We start from the raw sequence: 15,533 nt of genomic DNA on the forward strand, positions 1-15,533 counted from the left end.
TTAAGTGACAGAACGTCGCTACACGTTGGCTGGAATAAAAGAGGCGGCGCTCGTTTTACTTTATAAAGACCTTGAAGTTGGTGTTTGTGTCGCCGCTTCTCTAATGAGGCCTCGGGGCAGGAGCGACGACAGATACAGCCGGAGCTTCAATCGCAGCAGAGTCGCTATTCACACGGTTCTACTCACAGTTCCACTCACACAGTGATACACACGGTTCTACACTGGTACAGCCTGGAGGAGGGGAGGAGCTTATTATAGTCTTTTATTTTATATTTATACTCTTCATATTATACAAACAATTCACTTCTATATAAATAAATATAAATACAATTCTCTCTCTGCTGCTGGAGACTTACTCATATTTATACTCATATTTATACTCATATTTATACTCATATTTATACTCATATTTAACTACTTCTTGTCTGGAGACTGGAATAGAAAACATGGGAGAGGGTAAGTCTTGTCTTTCACTGATCTCTCTATTTATCTCTCTATTTATCTCTCTATTTATCTCTTTATTTCATTATTTGTCTCATTTATTTATTTCATTATTTGTCTCATTATTATTTGTCTCATTTATTTATTTCATTATTTGTCTCATTATTATTTGTGTCATGTGTTGGCTTGTCACTCACAATCTCATCAGTGATGATCCAACCCTTTATACACTGTGTGTATTATATATATAGATATATAGATAGATAGATATAGATATACTGCAATCCCAGAGCCATGTGTAGCCCATATATACGTGACATGAGCCGGCCTTTAGTTACTATGGGGCATGTTTACTAACATTGGAGATAAATATCTGGAGAGATTTCTGGAGATGTTGCCCATGGCAACCAATCAGCAATTAGATTTAAACAGCCACAGCCAAGTTAGAAAACAAAAGCAAAGATCTGATTGGTTGCTATGGGCAACATCTCCAGAAATCTCTCCAGATATTTATCTCCAATGTTAGTAAACATGCCCCTAACTGTCAGTATTTGCTTCATCCCCACTGTCACTTCTGTTCTACTGGATCAGCTGCTGTTTGGGGAGGTCTCTGTTTTCTCTACTTGTGTGTGTGTGTGTGTGTGTGTGTTGTTTTTTTTTTTAATCCCCTGGCCACCAATGTTTATTTTAATAATCTATAGGCCCCTGGCACCCATATTTTACGGGCCCCCAGTTAGTAAAAGGAGCCAAAATCGTGAAAAGACCCAAAACCACAAAAGGAGCCAAAGTTGAAGTCCCGAAGCCACGAAAGGACCAGAAGCCGATAAAGGACCAAAAGCCACCAAATATCCCAAAGCCACCAAATGTCCAAAAGCCGTGAAAGGAGCCAAAGCCGTGAAAAGACCCGAAGCCACGAAAGGAGCAGAAGTTGAAGACCCAAAGCCGCAAAAAGACCTGAAGCCACAAGAAGACCTGAAGCAGTGAAAAGTCCAGGAGCCACGAAAGGACCCAAAGTTTAAGTCCCCGAAGCTACGAAAAGACCCGAAGCCATGGAAGAAGCCAAAGTTGAAGCCACAAAAGGAACCAAAGTTGAAGCCCCGAAGCCGCAAAAGGACCCAGAGGCGTAAAATTCCAGAAGCCGCCAAAGGACCCAGCTTTTATGGGGGGCCCTGGCACCAATGGTTTTTTTTTTTAAAAAAAAACGTATGTTTTTTTTTGTTTACCATCAATGGCTTTTTATAACTTGTGTGGGGCGTTTTACAGTTTTTAGTGCTGATTTCTGTGTGGTCTTTTAACTGTGGAGTGGGCGGGATCTGGGGTGGGTGAGGCCCAGACAATTTTGTTTTACAGGCCCCCATGATTTCTAATGGTGGCCCTGCTGATGCCTCTATTGATAATTGCTCAGTTCCTATCTCTGATGTCACAGGAGAGCTCAAGGCCTGGGTCTAACAAATCTCTAAAAAGTTCAGGTTGACTTGGGTGAAGGTTCTGATACTCTGGAAATTCCTAGTTCATCACTAATTCTGACTTCTACTGATCACCAGAACTTCACAGAAAACCTGAGACAAAATATGACAGTTGTCATATTTTGTCTCAGGTTTTCTGTGAAGTTCTTTCAGATGTCAGTTGACAATATGTTCCATGGAGCCAGACCATTTTCTTTTGTTCTTTTATCCAGTTACTCGTCAAGTTATGACACAGTTTTGGGAGGAACATTCTCAAAATGCCACAGTGGAAGAGATGATGTTGGACTCCAGTGCTGAGCTCTTATCCCTTGAAGAGAAGCCTGAAATCATCCTATTATTGCCCTGCTTGGATGGGCTCTCTGTGTTGGAGTTGGGGGCTGGGATGGGGTAAGACAGTGATTTAAATCAAAATTCATTCTTATGGGATTTTAATCCCTTATCCAGGCACTTGTTATCCAGAACTCTCCAAATTACTGGAAGGTCATCTCCCATAGAGTTCATTTCTAAAAAAACATTGATTATTTACTTTTTCTCTTTACTAATAAAACAGTACCTTGTACTTAATCCCAACCTGTATAAATCCATATTGGTGGCAAAACAATCCTATTGGCTGGATTTAATGTTTAAATGATTTTACCAGGCTTAACGTATGCTAATCCCTTAAAGGCGAAGTAAAGTCTTAACTAAAGAAGTAGGTATAAATGTTGTACATGAAGTTTTGTGCTTCTTTACCAGCCCAAGGCAACCACAGCCCTTTAGCAGTAAAGATCTGTGTCTCCAAAGATGCCCCAGTAGCTCCCCATCTTCTTTTCTGCTGATTCACTGATTCACATGCTCTGTGCTGCTGTCACTTACTGAGCTTAGGGAGCCACTCACAATATACAGTACACATAGAATAGAAATGTCACAATATAAGGCTGATTAGTCATTAATACACATAATTACTACATGGCAGCACAGAAGCCAGTGCAATTAGCATCAGAATTGAATAATCAGCAAACCTGTAGCATCAGCTTATATTACAGCCAGGGAAGCTCATTTTCTGCTGGATAATTAGTGACGAGCCCTAAGCTTAGCTTCTCAACAGCCAATCAGAGCCCACTGAGCATGTGAGTGTCACAGACACTTTCCAAGATGGTGACCCCCTGTGACAAGTTTGAAGTCCTGGATCATTGCTGCTATTGACAAGCTCAAACTTTAGCCTCGTGCAATAAGTTCACTATAGAAAATACGACATTTTTAGCCACATTAATTTTTAGGGTTAAGTTCTCCTTTAACCCCAGACGCCATGCATTTTGCATAACCGATGCTGAAGTCACTATAGATGTAAAGTAGTCATTAGTAGAAGTGCACTAGTATGAGCTCAGGCAATAAATTCGCTGTAGGGATCCCTGAATCTTTGAATTCCTTGGTGATACAGCCTGTGGTTATGCGTCAATAAAAGTTAATCTAAAGGTAACTTTCCCTTTAATTGTGTGCTGCCACTAAAAAGTATGTCCCCTTTTTTTAAAATGATTTTTAACACAGTCTGCAGTGGTGATCGTATTGATTCCCTACATTTATGTTATTACTCTATTCTCCCATTCAGCCGTTACACGGGGCATCTCGCTAAGCTCGCCAGCCATGTGACTGCGGTGGACTTCATGCCCAATTTTATAGAAAAGAATCGCGAGGATAACGGTTTCCGTGGTAACATCACCTTCTTGCAAGCTGATGTCACTAACCTTGACCTGCCCAAAGAAAGGTAAGATTATATTAAAATCATGTCCAGCGAGACGTTATGATCTCTGGGCATAAAGATTTAGATTTTATCAATGTACAATGGAAAATGTTGCACAATGTTCTGCTTAAACCGTTCAACCACAACCGAAATAGGAATTTCAAAACACTTGCCTTTTTTAAATGTATTGGGTCCTGTTTGTGTACAATGTTTGCTGTATGATAGTAATGTGAACTATTGAAGTAATATTGATAGTAATATTGATAGTAATGTGAAATATTGAAGTAATGTTGAAGTATTGTGAGGCTGAAGTTCTGGAAATGGATTTATAATGATTTTGAAGTTGGACGATTACTGTGATGTTTCCTTTTTATTCTCTTCATCAGTTTTGACTTCATTTTTTCCAACTGGCTCTTCATGTACCTGACAGACGCAGAGTTGGTAGCCCTCACACAAAAGTTGTTGGCATGGCTCAAACCAGGAGGCTATCTGTTCTTTAGAGAGTCCTGCTTCTTCCAGTCCGGTCAGTTCATTACCAAATGCATGAGAGATACGTGTCACCTTTATGTCTACTTATGATGTGCAACTAGAGACAAGGGAGCACACCTAAACAAAAAACAATATAGTGGTTGTGTTTACTTCTTTCACTCAAGGACCTTTCTTCAACACCACTGACTTTAAAGAGCTACACCAGCTTGTAGGTTGTGTAAAATGTAAAACATTTCTGGAGTAAATCAAAACGCACAACTTCAGAAATCTCACCACTATTACCATTGTATTGTGCGGTGTAGGACGGTGTTAAAGTGGGTGTTCACCTTCGGACAACTGTCCACGTTTGAACCAACCACGTCCGTGAAATATATTTTCCAAAAACAATAAAAAAAATTAAAATAACTCTTACAAGATCCACCACTGAAGTAATGCAGAGTTGTGAGCGTTTCTCTCTTCCCTGCTCCATTGTTAATCCTGTGCCAGACCCTGTGATACAAATGAAGACAGAAGTCCAGGCCTCAAGCTGCTCACCTCCATTCTGCCAAATTTTCAGATCTTTGATAAGATTGGCTGGTAGCATTCAGCCAACTGGATCAATGTTCTGCAAATAAAGCTGGAGAGTAAGGGCACAGCTAATAACATGCTTTCCTGCTGATCACACAAGCAGGGTGTCGCTGACCCCCGTCTGAGGGGAGGCACCGTTATTTATGCTGACAGCATATTCTAAAAAATTATGATCTGGGAAGGTGTTGTTTATTACACAATTTTCTAAGGAGAACATCCCCTTTGAATTAAAAATAAGGAGGATAAAATTTCTTAATAAATAGTACAGGTACAGTGTGGGATCTGTTATCCAGATTGCTTGGAACCTGGGGATTTCCGGATAACTGTTTTTTCCGTAATTTAGATCTTCATGCTTTAAGTCTACTAGAAAATCATATAAACATGAAATAAAGCCAATAGACTGGTTTTGCCTCCAATAAGGATTAATTATATCTTAGTTGGGATCAAGTACAACCTACTGTTTTATTATTACACAGAAAAAGGAAATCCGTTTTTAAACTGAAGTTTATAAGTTTTAATGGAGTCTATGGGAGACGGCCTTTCCATAATTCGGAGCATATTGGATAATGGGTTTCCAGAGAACAGATTCCCTACCTGTACTTTATTTTACACCATTTTTACCACTTAATGGTGTAAAATAATTTATACAGCTTTATAAACACTCGTGTTTGCTTTTGTTTTTTTGTTTTATTTTATGCCTAAAGTATATTAATGGGAATCCTTTTCATTTTAGGGGACAAAGAGAGAACATTTAACCCCACAGTATACCGCACCCCAGCTCAGTATAATCTCCTCCTGACATCTGCTACATCCGTTTCAGGAGACTCTGGTTTTGAGATTGTGATGTCGAGATCTGTACAGACGTATATAAAGGTGGGTGATCCCGCTGTGAGTCTGTGCTTCTAATAGAAATGCTGCCTCTTCCTCACTGCTTTCCCAATGCTGCTTTTTTTCTGTTTGTATTTTATCTCTGTCAATTCTTTGGACGTTGCTAAAGCATTTGATACAGTGCCACACAGAAGGTTACTGGTTAAATGAAGGAATGTTGGCCTGGAACATAGTATTTGTACCTGGATAGAGAACTGGCTAAAAGATAGACTACAAAGAGTGGTGGTAAATGGAACATTTTCTAATTGGACCAGTGTTGTTAGTGGAGTACCGCAGGGCTCTGTACTAGGTCCCTTGCTTTTCAACTTGTTTATTAATGACCTGGAGGTGCCATTGAAAGTACTGTTTCTATTTGTGCAGATGAGACTAAATTGTGCAGAACTATAGGTTCCATGCAGGATGCTGCCACTTTGCACAGTGATTTGTCTAAACTGGAAAACTGGGCAGCAAACTGGAAAATGAGGTTCAATGTTGATAAATGCAGGTTATGCACTTTGGCAAAAATAATATAAATGCAAGTTCTACACTAAATGGCAGTGTGTTGGGAGTTTCCTTAAATGAGAAGGATCTTGGGGTCTTTGTAGATAACTAGTTGTCTAATTCTGGGCAGTGTCATTCTGTGGCTACTAAAGCAAATAAAGTTCTTGTATAAAAAAGGGCATTAACTCAAGGGATGAAACATAATTGTGTCTCTTTATAGGTCCCTGGTGAGGCCTCATCTGGAGTATGGGGGCAGTTTTGTACTTAAGTCCTTAAGAGGGATATAAATGAGCTGGAGAGAGTGCAGAGACTAAGTGCAACTAAACTGGTTAGAGGGAGGGAAGAGTTATAGGAACTGTAACATCAAAAACGAATTATAGTTTATATAAATAAGCTGCTGTGTAGCAATAGGGGCAGCCACTCAAAAGAGCAATGACTTGGGTTACACAGCCGATAAACACAACCCCTTCAATATTTCCTTCTCCTTGACTTTTATAATTAATTCCATTACCACTATCTCCATTGCTCAGATAAAGAAAAATCAGAACCAGGTGTGCTGGTTGCTTCAGAGGGTCCCGCGAGTTCCAGATGGCCATAAGGGCTACAACACGTTCCAGCAGTTTCTGGATAATCAGCAGTACTCCCGAAGAGGAATCCTCAGATATGAGAAGATATTTGGGGAGGGATTTGTGAGCACGGGAGGACTGGAAACCACTAAGGTGACATATTAGGTGACAACAGATTCACATCCACGTTATTTTTAATAATTCGAATGCTTACCATATAGTGCAATTACTGTTGTTTTTGTAAGTAATTGTTAGTTGAAGTTCCTAAACCTGACTGTTTTGCCAACTTGACTGTCTCATCTTAGCCTGTCCGTTAGAGATTCTAATACTAACTGACTCCTGCTGCACAAATATGGCAGCCCCCTCATAAGCGATCGCAGGGAGTCAGATAGGTAATGTAAATACACTGGGCAAATACTTTATGGCAAAATTATAAGAAGCGTGCAAAGTCAATTTTATGGTAGATGTGAAAAAAAGGTTCAATTTCTGGTGTCAGTATCTCTTTAAGTTCTGCATGTCTGATGTCAGACAAATAAAAATACAATTAGTTTGTCTGATTTCTGCTGCAGTAGTTAGTTATCCTTCAGTTGGCATTAACATCATGCCTTTTTATACTTTTTTGTAATTGTATAATATTTGGCCCCTGATGAAGACCACTCATGTGGTCGAAACGCGTAGGGCGACCTGCTATTATGTAAGTGTCTAATAAAATAATTTTTTGTATTTATAAGACTGAGTGTGCAATCCTTAAATTTTTTGAGTTGATACATGTCAGGAGGCTTCTTGTGGGCGGCCCCCCTAGGTATTGGCACCTCAGCATTTGTTTTTGGGTGTGCGCCTTCTAAACTGCAATTTGTTCAGTTGGCATCAACATCATGGTTAAACCTGACTTTGCCTTTATTCCTTCTCTTTTGTACAATAAAAATGAAGGAATTCATCTCCATGCTGAACCTGCGTCCGGGACAGCGTGTCATTGATGTGGGTTGTGGCATCGGTGGAGGAGACTTCTATATGGCCAAGGTAGAATTATTTTATTACTTGGGGAATTGGTGATTTTGTCAGAACTCTATCTTACAATATTCATCAAAACAGTATTTACTTTAAGCTTAGGAAATGCTTTTCAATGTAACTTTCAGAAACTGTAAGATGTTTAGTTCATGCTAACACATGTCTTTGTGCACCAATAAAGGCCAACAATGATCTTCTGTGAGACATGCCCCAAGTTCATTCATGAGCCTGTTTTCTGTTGGGAATACTGTATGTTTATCCAGTTAGTTATAAATTACTTTCCTATTTTAACTCCCGCTGCTTCTGTGTTAATCTAAGAATTACGCTTATATTATAAATATTTATTTGTATAGGAGCAAGGCATACACAGTCAATAACCCCGTCCTTTTTTCTCTTTCAGACATATGGGGTGGAAGTCCTTGGCATGGACCTGTCGTCTAACATGGTGGAGATCGCCATGGAAAGAGCCTTCACAGAGAAGACTCCTCTGGTGGGTAAATCACTAGATGTTCTTTACAGTATGGGCTGCCGTCCTGCTCATTGCCAGTAACCTGCAGGGGAGATAGAAAGTGCTTTACTCTCACACTCAGTACCAAAGGGGCAGCACATGTTAAATCCCCTATAACTCTTGTCAAAAGATTGGCCTATTTAGGCAGTATCAAACAGCTGGTTTTGTACAATTAACTGGCTCATTTATCAACAGTGGGAAAATATGCCCATGGGCAGTTACGTATAACAACCAATCGGTTATTAGTTGCAAGTAAAACAATGAATGCAGCAATTTGATTGGTTGTCCATGGGCAAATTTGCCCAGTGTAGATAAATGACCCCCACTGTGTGTATAGGTCCTGAGTGCATAGTTTTTTGGCTTGTCAAGATACTTCCCCAGACTTAAGGGCTGATTTATTAATGCTTGAGCCTCTGTGGTCGACCATTCAGTTCCTGAAACCATGTATGAGTTCTTAAAGCGATATACAGGTATATGGTTTTTTTCCAAACGCATCAGTTAATAGTGCAGCTCCAGCAGAATTCTGCACTGAAATCCATTTCTCAAAAGAGCAAACAGATTTTTTTATATTTAATTTTGAAATCTGACATGGGGCTAGACATATTGTCAGTTTCCCAGCTGCCCCCAGTCATGTGACTTGTGCTCTGATAAACTTCAGTCACTCTTTACTGCTGTACTGCAAGTTGGACTGATATCACCCCCCCCCAGCAGCCAAACAACAGAACAATGGGAAGGTAACCAGATAGCAGCTCCCTAACACAAGATAACAGCTGCCTGGTAGATCTAAGAACAGCACTCAATAGTAAAATCCAGGTCCCACTGAGACACATTCAGTTACATTGAGTAGGAGAAACAACAGCCTGCCAGAAAGCAGTTCCATAATGCAGTACTGGCTCTTTCTGAAAGCACATGACCAGGCAAAATGAGCTGAGATGCACCTACACACCAATATTACAACTAAATACACTTGCTGCTTCAGGAATGACATTTTATATTGTAGAGAGAATTATTTGCAGTGTAAACAGTGTCATTTAGAATAAAATTCTTATTGGGTTATTTTAGGTACTGAGCTTCTTATTTTTTTGAAAATCCTGTTCAGGGAAAAAAAAAGATTGTCAGCAAATGGAAGTATTTGGATACAGGGACCATGGGTGGTTTTAGGTGCCCAGAAGCTGAAGCATTAATAAATCATGTATTTGCAATAAAACATCTTTATCTAAACGTTTAGCAAATGTATGTCAACTAGAATACACAATGTCTGATATGTGTATATGAATTCTATGTATTTCTTCTCCTCCAGGTACAGTTTGAAATTGGGGATGCCACAAGAAGGTGTTTTTCAGAGGGTTCATTTGATGTGGTGTACAGCAGAGACACTATTCTCCATATCAACGATAAAGAGGCCCTTTTCAGAAGATTCTATGTGAGTAGGGAGAAAGATAGTTTGAAACGAGTCAGGGTTGTTCTACTGATGGGGATGATGAACACTGGCCTCTGACACATTTTTCTGTTCCAGTCCTGGATAAAACCTGGTGGGAAACTACTGATCACAGACTACTGCTGCGGAGAAAGACCCTGGGCTCCAGTTTTCCAGGAATATGTAAAGCAGAGAGGTTATATTCTCTATACACCTCAGGAGTATGGACAGGTATTACTGATACTCCCAATGCCTGACCGTTCTATGTGGAACATCACATATTGGTTAATACAAGAGACTGACCACTAATTGATTTGCGCTTGTACTACATGCATTGTCTAACTGTCGTTTTCTTCATTATTTCTATCTCACAATAGTTCCTTGAGAAGGCTGGTTTTGTGAATGTTCAAGCTCAGGACCGAACAGAGCAGTTTGTGAACGTTCTAAATACAGAACTTAGTCGAACTCGGGATATCAAGCAGCAATTCATTGAGGTAACTCTATTAACCCTGTGTGCTATTATTGCCCCAACTAGCAAATCTCTGGCTGCTGTAAGATTCCTTAGATAATCACTATTTAATGGGCTGTTTGGCTCTCTCTGTAATTGGAATGCCAGGGACTATTAGGAATCCCAGTCCAGATCTGATATCACTATTAAAGGCCTTGTTCATCTTCAAACATTTTTTCTAGCTCAGTCGTTTTCAGATTGTTCCACAGAAATAACAACTTTTTGCAATTACTTTCTGTTTTCTATTGTGATAGTTTTTCTAATACTGAAGTGTAAAGTTTTATTTTACACCTTCTAAAGCAGCTGTGGGAGGGGGTCGCCGACTCCTTAGGACAGAGACAGAGGCTGCGATTTGGGGAGATTATTTGCCCGGTGACAAGTCTCCTCTTCAGGGCGATTAATCTCCCCGAACTGCCTCCCACCAGCTAGAATGTAAATTGCTTGCGGGATGGCACTCTGAGCGTTCGTTTTCTGAAGTCGCACGAAAATGCCTCATAAGGAAACTTCGGGCGACTTCGGAAAACAAATTGGTCTAAGTGCCATTCCACCAGCAATTTACATTATAGCCTGCGGGAAGTCAGGGGAGGCAGTTAGGGGAGATTAGTTGCCCCGAAGAAGAGGAGATTTGGCTCTGGGCGACTAATCTCTCTGAATCTGAGAGTGTGTCTCTGCCCTTAAATGTTCTAAATTGATACATGAGGAGGCACATTTATCAAGGGTCGAATTTTGAATTCATGTGAGTTTTTTTTCTTTTTTAAACTCCCATAAAGTCGAAATTTGATTAGTCTAAAATTATTAAAATTGATTTTTTTTTTGATTTTTTTTTTTTCCATCTCGGACAAATTTAAATGACCCAAAAACTCGAATACAATTCGGTCAAGCTCTATTTTTCTCCCAAAAAAAAACTCTGTCAGGAAGGCTGCAAACATCTCCAAATTGATCCCTTCTGGACCTCTCCCATTGACTTGAACAGCAATTCGGTGGGTTTTATTTGACGAATAGTCAAATTCTTAAAGGTCTGATAAATCTCGAAAATCAAATTCGAATTTTTTAAAAAAAAAACTTGGATCGAGTTTAGATAACTCCCTAGTCGAATTTGACAAATTTAACCATAAATTTCAGAATTCAGATTTTCAATTCATTGCCCCTTAGTTGATACGTTTGTTATCTTTGTCCCTGCTGAGAAGAATCCTTGATTTTCATTTAAGGCATCTGTTAGAATTGATATAATTTTGCTAAAATTCCACTGATACTGCCGAGAAATGTATCAACTCATATAGTCACTAAATGTATCCAATTTTATCAGCTCAGAATTTGCTGCTGGATCACAGAGCTGCCAGACTGAAATAACAGACACCAACATTAAACCTTAAACTTCAATTTTGGGAAAAACAATAAAAAAATATGAAGCAATGGAAAAAAGTAGTTTTTTAAAAAATAATTTTAAACTAAACTGAAAAAAAGTGTTTGGCAGGTGAACGACCCCTTTAAATGACAAATGTGACTACAGAGTGGGACGGTGGAATATTAATGATTTGGAATCACAAAAGGTTCTGTATATACTCGAGTATAAGCCGAGTTTTTCAGCCCCCAAAATATGCTGAAAAACTCTACCTTGGCTTATACTCGGGTCAAGCGCAAAATTGGTCTCCGGCGTCCAAGAATAGTCACTGGCGTCCAAGAATGGTCGTCGGCGTCCAAAAACAAGTTTTTTGATTGAAACCAGAAGCTGCTATATTTCTCACCCTAGGCTTATACTCGAGTCAATAAGCTTTCCCAGTTTTTGGAGGTAAAATTAGGTACCTCTGCTTATACTCGGGACGGCTTATACTCGAGTATATACGGTATTTGGGCCAATGCGGTCTCCAGGTGGGATACATAGAAAGGGTCACTGACTTTTTGTACACTTCATAGTTTGCTTTTTTCAAAAAAAGAGATAAATTCTGATGATAAATGACCACTCTAAAAGATTTATATCAAACTCTTTTATCCTTCTCCCTCCCTGCCTTTATTCACCCCTCTGCAGAATTTCTCAGAAGAAGATTACAAGTACATTATTGATGGCTGGAAAGAAAAGCAACATCGTTGTAGTTTAGGAGACCAGCGCTGGGGCCTGTTCTATGCAGAAAAGCCTCTGGAAATCCTTTCCTAACTGCACTACCTCCTGTTTAGTTCTTTGTGCTCAAACCACTGAATTGCTGTCACTAAATACAGGTGGTTCCTGTGTGTTCTCTTATTCTGGCCTGTAATACTCACTGGATTCTCTTTATTCATTCAATAGGCTGCACAAATAATACAGTTCTCACAACTACATTCAAAAACATTTTTGGAAACCAGATTTAAAACCGCAATTTCCATGTTCTACATTACAATATAAATACATTTTGTTCATATGGACACTAGGGTTGTAATAATGTAGAAATCCAGTGCAATATCTATTACAAGAATAGAAGTGACATGATTTCTGTGCATTTATTTGGGGGTTTCTGCATGGATATCTATTTAGGCAAATGATATGGTGATTCAAAAATGTCTATTTTCATAGAATACCCTAAATACTCCAGTATGTAGATGGATGCTTATCAGCATAACCCAATAGGAAAGCTTCAGTTGTCATTTTTAATGTATTTTCTGGCTTTTTGAATTATTTTAAAGTCCCTAAACGAATCATCCCCACATATATTCAAACTCACGGTATTAGCAGCCATTAATAAAATAAATCTGTATATTTGTCATCTGTGATTCCTGAAGAAGGTCCCTGTGTCAGGAATAAAACCTTCATCTTTTTTTTTTTCATTATTAGAAAATTTAAATTCCCTTAACAATACAAAAAGTGACAAAATGACATTATAGTCCTAGGGGCAAATTTACTTATGGTCGAATATCGAGGGTTAATTAACCCTCGATATTCAATTGCCGAATTGAAATCCGTCGAAGGATTTAGCGCAAATAGTTTGATCAAATGATCGAACGAAAAATCGTTAGATCGAACGATTAAATCCTTCGAATCGTTTGATTCGAAGGATTTTAATCCATCGATCGAACGATTTTTCTACAACCAAAAAATTGTTCTAAAGCCTATGGGGACCTTCCCCATAGACTAACATTGACTTCGGTAGGTTTTAGGTGGCGAACTAGGGGGTCAAAGTTTTTTTTTTTAAAGAGACAGTACTTCGACTATCGATTAGTCAAACGATTTTTAGTTTGAATCGTTCGATTCAAAGGTCGAATTAGCCCATTCGATGGTCGAAGTAGCCAAAAAAAACATTACAAATTCAAAGTTTTTTTTATTCTATTCCTTCACTCGAGCTAAGTAAATGGGCCCCTTAATGTGTAATAATCCAATCAAATGTTTCCATTTAAACTCAATAAGAAAGTGTACATTGCTATAAAAATGATACGCGATCTCACCAGTAGGTGTCACCCTCATACCAATTATTAAAATACTCCAATTAAGTGTCCATTTAAAATTCAATTTAGTATAATATTATGGTAACCTTAAAGTCCTTATCCTGAAAGCTCTTAATTACATGAAGGCCGCCTCCCATAGACTAATTAAACATTTTTAAAAATGGCCTTTTTCTGTGTAATAATAAAACCGTACCTTATACTTGATGGTAATTAAGCTGCATTCATCCATATTGCTGGCAGAACTAGCTGGTTGGGTTTATTTAATTTTCAAATGAATTTGTAGCAAATTTAAAGTAAAATCTCTGGAAAGCAGGTTTCATATCAATTATAATTGTGATCTACATTCTCGCCGATAGGTGTCACCCTAGTGAGTGTTTTAAAAAAAAAAAAATGGTTGTGGTGAGATTGTATAACTTGTTTTATAGCAATGTGTAAAATTGGAGTGAGTTGAAATGCAATTATTTGATTGGATTATTATGCATTAGCACTATGATGTCATTGTTGTGCATTTTAAATTTGTTGAACTGTTGTATTAGGGGAGGACTACACGGACGGTTTCTACGACAAAACACCGGCGTCAAATCGCATGCGACCGAAATAAGGTAAGTGAATGCATTGTCGGTTGAAGTCGCATCGTTGATCCGACGCGGCACGACTGTCGGATGCAGGCGCTGTCTCGTCGGATCAAAGATGGGACTTCAACCCACATTTCTATCTCTTACCTAATTTCCATCGCATTCGATTTGACGCCGGCGTTTTGTCGCAGAAAACGTCCTTGTAGTCCTACCCTTATCCTTGAGAAAGTCACTAAAAAGTTGGAGAATGTGCAAAGGATAAAGATTTACATTATATACAGAGTGCTGGACACACACACACACATCTTTTGGACCTTGGAATGATTCTTAAAGGAGTAGTTCACCTTTGAGTTAACTTTTTGAATGTTTTAGAGCAGATGCAAAGTTTCTAACTTAATTGGCTTTTGGCAGAGAACCCAGAATGCGTGGCAGATGCAAATTGTTACTTTTGTAACAATTTAAGATAAGCAAAGAAACAATTGTAAGATAAGCAGGTCTCTTGGGGAAACTGTGACTTGCAGGTTAAAGGGCAATTCACCTTCATTAGCAAAACTGTAATAACTCATAAAAACCACAGAAATGTGTTCAAACTTTCATAACCTGACAAATTTTGTAAAATTGGCATGATAATTAGGGGGTTTGGCCACAAACATGGGTGTGGTCATAACATGTCCCTATTTCCATTTCCAAAATGTTGGGAGATATGTAATGGGAGTGACCGACCAATCACTGGGGAGCTGCCAGCTGTATAGGGTAATTATTACAACATGGAAGGAACCATTATTTCCTTCAAACAATTATTGCTCAATTAAAGTTATTTCCTTTCCAAGCTGAGAAGCTGAAGTGGAATGATGGGAGTTGTAGTCGCATGTAGTCCAGGGCTGCACATTCCTGTCGTACAAGAAGGAACGGACTGTGTATCTTTATTCCCTGGGACAGATCAGGTATTGGGGGAGATAGAAACCAAGAATACCCCGTTGTATACGATGTGAAATGAGAAGAATGTTATTTACAGATCATTATTACTCCACTAATATATTTATAAAGAAAGAAGTAACAGCAGCAGAATTCTCTTGTGTTTGTTTAGATTGAACAATAAAAAACACAACATGCTCTTGTCTAAAGCTGCGATGATTCCTTTCAGATGGGAGAGTAATGGCGGCATGTAAAGTATTCATGCGTATATTCACATATTTCTTGTAAATTATATCCTAATTAACGGTGAGTAGTGATGTCATCAGTTATAAACGGTGAGTTCTGATGTCATTTCTGTCACATGACTCATTGAAACTTGTGTATTATAATAAATAAAGTACCCCCAGTTGTAAAATATGAGGATATTAGAAGTCACCTCGGAGTTCCATGACCTGTATAACTCGGCCTTCAGCCTCGTACTTTTATATGGTCATGAAACTCCTCGGTAACTTCTAATATCCTTATATTTAACAAGAGGGGGTACTTTATTCACTATATAATCACATTCCTTTGA

At 38.8% G+C, this 15,533-nt stretch overlaps 1 protein-coding gene across 2 annotated transcripts; it reads left to right on the plus strand.

Annotated features, from left to right (window-relative positions):
- On the plus strand, positions 1-12,786 carry pmt.S (phosphoethanolamine methyltransferase [provisional] S homeolog). 2 transcript variants are annotated; one of them, NM_001093703.2, is given in 13 exon segments: positions 95-353; positions 390-456; positions 2,120-2,294; positions 3,496-3,651; positions 4,014-4,150; positions 5,417-5,556; positions 6,582-6,770; positions 7,548-7,637; positions 8,026-8,115; positions 9,434-9,556; positions 9,650-9,781; positions 9,928-10,044; positions 12,085-12,786. In NM_001093703.2, coding segments are annotated over 12 exon segments (1,485 nt in total). In that variant the 5' UTR covers positions 95-353; positions 390-446; the 3' UTR covers positions 12,211-12,786.
- Positions 12,787-15,533: the final 2,747 nt, after the last annotated feature.

The sequence above is a fragment of the Xenopus laevis genome, chromosome 4S (assembly GCF_017654675.1).
Source record: "Xenopus laevis strain J_2021 chromosome 4S, Xenopus_laevis_v10.1, whole genome shotgun sequence".
Classification (NCBI taxonomy): domain Eukaryota; kingdom Metazoa; phylum Chordata; class Amphibia; order Anura; family Pipidae; genus Xenopus; species Xenopus laevis.